This window comes from Gadus macrocephalus, chromosome 17, assembly GCF_031168955.1.
Source record: "Gadus macrocephalus chromosome 17, ASM3116895v1".
Classification (NCBI taxonomy): domain Eukaryota; kingdom Metazoa; phylum Chordata; class Actinopteri; order Gadiformes; family Gadidae; genus Gadus; species Gadus macrocephalus.
Genome location: NC_082398.1, coordinates 9,612,133 through 9,619,632, shown reverse-complemented (window position 1 = coordinate 9,619,632; position 7,500 = coordinate 9,612,133). Strand labels below are relative to the sequence as shown.

Below are 7,500 nucleotides of genomic sequence, written 5' to 3'. Positions count from 1 at the left end.
GGAAGTTAGGACGTGCAGCTCAGTTTCCAGTTTTGTGTGCAGTGGGAGCACAGTCTGTAGTTCCCTTGGGAGCCAGGTCTGTCTGTGGCGTCCCTTCTCGTTGGCCAGGCTGTGTTTACTGAGTCTGTTCCTGTTAAAGGATTTTCTCTGTGTCACATGGTCAGGTATTCTGCAACTTTGTATTCTCTCTTAAGGGACAAGGAGCATGCCAATTCTATCTATTTGGGGGACTCTTTCCATGTGCCAAATTGTTTTCCTTTTGTCTTCTTATAATTAGTTTTTGCCTAATGGGGTGGTTGTCATGAGTTGGAAAGGTACCCAGCTGGCTAAGGGGTCTCCTGTCTGGCTCTATCTCTCTGTGGGTGAGGGCCTTGGTGTGGAGTGTGTTGCTGTCACTTAAAGATACTTTAAGGTTGTTATAGACCACACTCCTTTGGATTTTACGGACATTGTCTTAATTCTGTTTTTCTTTGGACTCTTAGGATCGATCTGCAGCATTCTACATGTAGAGTTTCGGTTTGATGTTGGTCCTGTTTAATAATGTCTTGGTCAGCGAGTGAACCCCAGACAATGGAATCACTGCATCAAAGACTTGGAGCCAGATCTTAATTGGGATGTCTAGCTTGAGCTTTATTTTTATGGCATAAAAGGCCCTCCTTGGCTTGACTCTCAGGTCATTCACAGCTTCGTGCAAGTTTCCTGTGGTGTTCATGTTCATGCCAGGGTAGGTATAGTTGTTTGTTTGCTTGAGTCTAGAGAGTAGGATGTGTATTTGTGGAGGCTTTTTTTATTTTATTTTTTTACCATCATTATTTTAGTTTCTCCAAGGTTCACTGTCAGGGACGGGGTTTGAGAGAAACTGTGCAGACCATCTGGGTTCTGCTGTAGGCCTTCTCTGGTTGGGGACAGGAGCACCAGGTCATCTGGGAACATCAATCATTTGATGTCGGTGTCTACCAGTGTTATGTCGACCGGGTGCTTCAGACTGGTCTGTTGTCCTTGCTAATTGGTCAATGTACATGTTGAACCGGATCGGACTCAAGCAGCAACCCTGTGTCACGACCGGCTTTGTTGATTTTTCTTTCCTGTCTTGCACAGGTGTTGTTTGTGTGAATGGACTTTATGATGTCATAGGTTTTTCCCCAAACACCATTTTCTATGAATTGTAGCCCATCAAGTCAAACACAAGTCTGCAGTGTAGGAGAATAGGGCTTTTGTTGTGGTTGATTTGGTGGTCGATGAGGGTGCTTGGTCACCCAATAAATGATAATTATGACAGAGAGTGCTCTTTATTCTGTTTTTTTCTTTCTGTTTTGTTTCTTTTTTGTTTCTTTATTCTTTATTCTCTCTCTCTCTCTCTCTCTCTCTCTCTCTCTCTCTCTCTCTCTCTCTCTCTCTCTCTCTCTCTCTCTCTCTCTCTTCCTCTGTCTCTCTGTTTCTCTGTCTCTCTGTTTCTCTGTTCCTAGTTAATATCTCTTACTCCAGGGCTGTCCATATTCAAATGAGCTTAGCCATATGTATAATATGTCATATTGTCTCATGTATTAATGTATCAGTTTGGTTATTCTCGGTTTGGTTATTCTTGGGTCATCTCCCTCTCTCTCTGTCTCTCTCTGTCTCTCTCTCTCTTATTGACTTTTTTTTTTTTACTTAATGAACAGTAATTGCCCTCTTGAGCGCTGTGTGGCTACTTTCTCTTCCATGGTTAATTTGCAGTATTTCTGTTATCTCTGTTATCTTTCTCTTTTTTTTTTTAATTATATTTATTGTCTTGAGCGCTCCTCAAAAGTGAATCAGGCTGTGATTCAATGTGTGATTCAGCCTGTGATTCAGCCTGTGATTCAGCCTGTGATTCAGCCTGTGGTTCAGCCTGTGGTTCAGCCTGTGATTCAGCCTGTGGTTCAGCCTGTGATTCAGCCTGTGATTCAGCCTGTGATTCAGCCTGCTTCCTGAGCTAGTCAATGCATTCCAGTCCAGTCACATCCACACTAAGTCGAGGTCTCTCTGTCTCTCTCTCTGTCTCTCTCTCTCTCCGTTAGGCAGATGGGTGGCGGTGGTCTCTCGCCCCCTGGAGAGACTGATAAGGGAGGTGTAGCTGTCGCTCGGAGCGGAGGCCGGGGGTAACTGGCGGCCGGTGGCGAGGCCATCGCATTGATCTGAGAGGTGGAGTGATGTAGTATGGATCACAGCTGGCAGTGCGGTCGACCTTTGTCTGTCTACCTCTCTCTACCACTCTGTATCTCTCTCTCGTTCTCTCTGTTCCTAGCTCTCTCTCTCTCTCTCTCTCTCGTTCTCTCTGTTCCTAGCTCTCTCTCTCGTTCTCTCTGTTCCTAACCCTCTGCATCACTCACTTGTTCTCTTTGTTCCTACCCCTCTTTACCACTCTGTATCTCTCTCTCTCCTTCTCCCTTTTCCTTCCTCTCTACCACTCGGTATCTCTCTCTCTTTCGTTCTCTTTTTCTACCTCTCTCTACCACTCTGTATCTCTCTCTCTCATTCTCTCTGTTGCTACCGCTCTCTTCCACCCTGTATCTTTCTTGTTCTCTCTGATCTTACCTCTCTCTACCAAGGTGGAATAGAAGATGGAAGGATGATTGACAGGTGTTTGAAAGATTGAACAGGGATGATGAAAGATAAAGAGAAGTGTACTTTTAAACCAATCATATTCCACCCATCGTTAATCTACTCTTTTTCTCCATCTCAGATTGACCTGATCAACCTCCCCCCACCCCCCAGAGACACACACAAGCGCACCTTTTCACCTGACCTCTGACCTCTGATCAGTAACGAGAGAATCAAAGCAGGAAGTCAGAACCAGGATGGATCCACAGGTGAGTCCTAGCCGGTTCTGCGTACGTGAGTACCAATAGCACCCTTCAGTCAAGGTACATCCTGAAGATACAAAGGTTTTATATAATGAGAGCCAACGAAAGGGAGAGATTGCAGAGCAGGGGCAAAGGATGCCCATATATGGTCATCACAACCCCAGGTGAGGAGAGACAGGTGTGTCTGTCTAGGGTGCCATGGAGGATCAGAGAACCACCGATCGGTGGGTCACACTGGGCAGAGAGGGTTGAACATATTGGCTGGTCAACTCATTTACAAAACAATCAGACCTATGCGATTACCTCAACAGATTAATGGTATTACCAAAGATTAGATTAGATTGGTTCTTTATTAATCCCTGATGGCAAACACAGTTCTACCACAAGCACACATTATAAAACATAATATCCCTATGAAATGTCACGTAATAACACGATAAATAACAATGCAGTCACAATGCTAACTCCTGACCATACAACTGAATAATTGAAGTATAATGACGGCATGTGTCGGCTTAGCTCAGGAGGTAGAGCAGTTGTCTTTTAACCGAAAGGCTGCTAGTTCAATCCTCAGCTCCTCCTAGCTGAGCGTTGATGTGTCCCTGAGCAAGACACTTAACCCTAACTGCTCCTGACAAGCTGGCCTTGCATGGTCGACTCTGCCGTCGGTGTGTCAATGTGTATATTAACCGATGTAAATCGTTTTGGATAAAAGCGTCTGCTAAATGCCCTAATTGTAATTGGTATGAATTGCAATACTTAAAGCAAGGTTAGCCAACTTGGAGACACCAGCCAGGATTAGCTAGATTTTGAAAGTACCCAATGCGAAAGTCTCAGCCCTCCACTCAGGCCTGCCTCAGACCTTAAGAGGCATGTGTTTCGGGGGAGTGCCTTTCCAGTCTAAAGGCACTCCCCCAAAACTACTAGCGCGCGCTAGCTTAAGAAATAGGCCTTGCCATGTGGATTGCTACGCTTAGCTACGGCCAGGTAGCTGGGTAGGCAGGTAGACACAGGGGGAGGGTGTAATTCGGCCGATTATTTTATAGATTAGACCTGCTTTATACACATAGACATAAATGTCTACAATGCGAAGTATGCTTCTAAAATGAACTACCCTACCTTTAAGTCCTTATACTGACGCTCGGTTCGGATCTGACAAAGCCCTTCTCTTCTGTACAAGATAAACCCTGCTTGAGTCCTCCCGCTCCAACCGGATCTCACCAGCCTCCCTCCTCCCGCAGGTGATCCTAGCAGCGCTGCCACCGCACCACCCGCCCGCCACTTTGGAGCTCAGGCGGACATTCTGGCTCTGACTCGGCTTCTCTGAACTCCTGTAAGCCCGAGAGTTACATGCGTGGAGATAGCCGTGATTCAAAGCGAACAGGGCGAGCGAAGCCCTTTGAAGCCTTCTGTGGCCGGAGGGGATTAATTCACCTTTTTCTGACGAAAAAGACGGGACTCAACGACACTCCGATCAGCCCACTCTCTCTCGCTCTCGCTCTCGCTCTCGCTCTCGGTCTCGGTCTCTCTCTGTCTCTCTCTCTTTCTCTCTCTTCACCTTTATTTGAAGATTCAGCTTCCCCTCCCCTACCTCCCTCCCCCACCTCCCTCCCTCCCTCCCCACCCATAATGGCCGCTCCACTTCCATCTCCTCACTCCTGCGTCGCCATCTGCTGGTGAGGAGGGCTCACTGCGTCTCCCCGCTGACTTAACCCCCCCTCTGGGCCTGGCGGCGGCGGCGGCGGCGGCGGTTGTGGCGGTGGGGGGTCTCCCTCGGACGATGGGCGCCCCGGGCAGGGCCCTCCTGGGGGCGTTGGGCTCCGCCACCGCCTCCTCCACGCTGGAGGCGGCGGCGGCGGTGGAGCCCGGGTGGCTGGCCTGGCCCGCCAACGGCTCCTTCGACTTCAACCAGAGCGCGCTAGCCTGGGGCCTGGGCCTGGGAGCGGGGCTTGGGCTGGGGGGGGGCGGGGCGGCGGCGGCCATGGCGCCCGGCGGGCTGGACTCCAACATCTCGCAGCCCCGGCCCTCGGCGGCAGCGGGGGTGGTGGCCGGGGCGGGGGGGCTGGCGGTGCGCACGGTGATGGAGGAGAAGAACTGGCCGGCGCTGCTCATCCTGGTGATCATCGCGCTGACGGTGGGCGGGAACATCCTGGTCATCCTGGCCGTGTCGCTGGAGAAGAAGCTGCAGAACGCCACCAACTTCTTCCTGCGCTCGCTGGCCGTGGCCGACATGCTGGTGGGCATCCTGGTCATGCCCGTCTCCCTCATCAACATCCTCTACGGTGAGGACTCTAGCCCGACACGGGGGGGATACGATGGACGGATGGAGAGATGGTGGACGGATGAATGGGTGATGGATGATGGATGGATTGGAGGTTAGATGATGGATGGGAGGTTAGATGATGGATGGGAGGTTAGATGATGGATGGGAGGTTAGATGATGGATGGGAGGTTAGATGATGGATGGGAGGTTAGATGATGGATGGGAGGTTAGATGATGGATTGGAGGTTAGATGATGGATGGGAGGTTAGATGATGGGTGGGAGGTTAGATGATGGATGGGAGGTTAGATGATGGATGGGAGGTTAGATGATGGATGGGAGGTTAGATGATGGGTGGGAGGTTAGATGAAGGGTGCTGGATGATGGATGGGAGGTTAGATGATGGATGGGAGGTTAGATGATGGATGGGAGGTTAGATGAAGGGTGCTGGATGATGGATGGGAGGTTAGATGATGGATGGGAGGTTAGATGATGGATGGGAGGTTAGATGATGGATGGGAGGTTAGATGATGGATGGGAGGTTAGATGATGGGTGGGAGGTTAGATGATGGATGGGAGGTTAGATGATGGGTGCTGGATGATGGATGGGTCGTAGGTTAGAAGGACCCGAAGGCTAGATGAATGGAAAGTCGGATAAATGGAAGGATGGATGGTTAGAAGGCTCGAGGGAACCCTATTCCACCTGCTTTACTGACTTTCTTCAGCATCCTGTCCATGAAAATCCCCAAAAACATTTCAATAAAAAGGAATATGTGCACTCACTACCGCACACACTCACACATACATACACACCCCAGCCCAGTGGAAACATGGCACCACCACAGCAAATTGCCGTGTAATTAGGCGCACGGCGTTTGGCCTCTTGTCCCGCAAGTTCTCCAAGTGTATAATCACGGCGGGCCCGACGGCTTCCGAACGGCTCCCAACCCTGCTAATCAGACCCCGTTCACCAGATGCCCCAAAACGTCCGGCCTCGAGGCGAATGTAAAAGCCTCTCCGTGGGGCTGCGCTGACACGTGGCGGGGAAACACGAGGAGGCGGTCGGGGTGTCGGATCCCCTCCCAGTGTTCTGTCGAGACTCCCTGATGAGTGTTTCCGTTTAGATTCATGTCCACGGAGCGCACTGCATCGGGAGGAACGCAAGGCGTTCTAGGGGAGGCGGTGGAGTCGATGAGTGTTGCATAGGGGAGGAACGCTACGCTCTGCTACGCTACGCCGCGGCCCCATTTCGTTTCACGGCTCCCTTAGCTTAGCCGTGGCGAGTCTCGCTACCCTGGCTCTGAGCGACAATTCATAAGGTGCTTAACTAAATGAGGATCATAGCTCATGTCACTCGCGGTTAGGATAAGATAAGCTCAGGTGAGAATGGCAGTTAAACGAGCGTCCCCCGCAATCTCGGAAGTCTCGGGCAGGGGACTAGGGTTTTCCTTTTTGGTTGCCTAGCAACCACGTGTGATCCTCCCTCGCACTCATAACGATGAGGACTGTCAATTTCAGGAAATCTGTGTGTGTGTGTGTGTGTGTGTGTGTGTGTGTGTGTGTGTGTGTGTGTGTGTGTGTGTGTGTGTGTGTGTGTGTGTGTGTGTGTGTGTGTGTGTGTGTGTGTGTGTGTGTGTGTTAGAGTGTGTCAAGTCATTATTATAGTGAATGGAACGCGGTTTGAAAGCTTGATGAAAGCGTATAAATATATCAGACTGCGGAAATAGATGAGTCGGTGGGAGACATTTGCATTTCAGAGGAATGCGGCAATAAAGTTAGAACTTCAAAAAAAAAAGGCTTCGAAAGAGTATGTTTGAACAAATATGACAGCAACATGAATAATGTGTTTGAGCTCAAGGTAGTTTTATCAACATCTGCTTCCTCAACACGTTTTAGAATCAGCCAGACCTGGGTGTCTAGGAATGTTAAGAATAATCGGAACGTTAAGAATAGTCGGGTTGGGAATGTTGGAAATAGTATGAACATTGGGAATAGTATGAATTTTGGGAATAGTCTGAATATTAGGAGTAGTCTGGAGGTTGAAATAGTGTGACTTGTGGGAAAGGTCAGCATTTTAGGAATAGTCAGAAAATTGGGAATATTCCAAAAATTGGGAAAAGTCAGAATGCTGGGGAATAGTCTAAATATTGGAAAAAGCTAGGATGCTGTCAAAATAACGAAAGAAGAGAGGAGGTTTTCCGTCATGATGTTCCATAAAAGCCTGCCATCTTGGGACTTCCTGACTTGAATTCTAGAATAACTCAGGAACCATTTGTTGTTGTGATCATAATGGTTAAGAACCAGCGAGATGGCGGCTTGAATAGCTGATGGATCTTTGAAGCACCGCGGACTCCAAATGTTTGTTTCTTCCTCTCACTCGCTCTCTATCAGCTGTTTTGTTCTTTCTTTCCATT

The 7,500-nt window shown here is 49.1% G+C and overlaps 1 protein-coding gene across 1 annotated transcript in view; it reads left to right on the top strand.

The window, feature by feature from the left end:
* Positions 1-7,500, top strand: part of htr2cl1 (5-hydroxytryptamine (serotonin) receptor 2C, G protein-coupled-like 1) — a 74,672-nt gene that overhangs the window by 54,697 nt on the left and 12,475 nt on the right. Inside the window, exons 3-5 of the mRNA XM_060035896.1 lie at positions 2,040-2,163; positions 2,705-2,831; positions 4,067-5,107. Of these exons, the coding sequence (XP_059891879.1) occupies positions 4,606-5,107 (502 nt within the window). The 5' untranslated portion in view covers positions 2,040-2,163; positions 2,705-2,831; positions 4,067-4,605. The remainder of the gene's footprint in view (positions 1-2,039; positions 2,164-2,704; positions 2,832-4,066; positions 5,108-7,500) is intronic.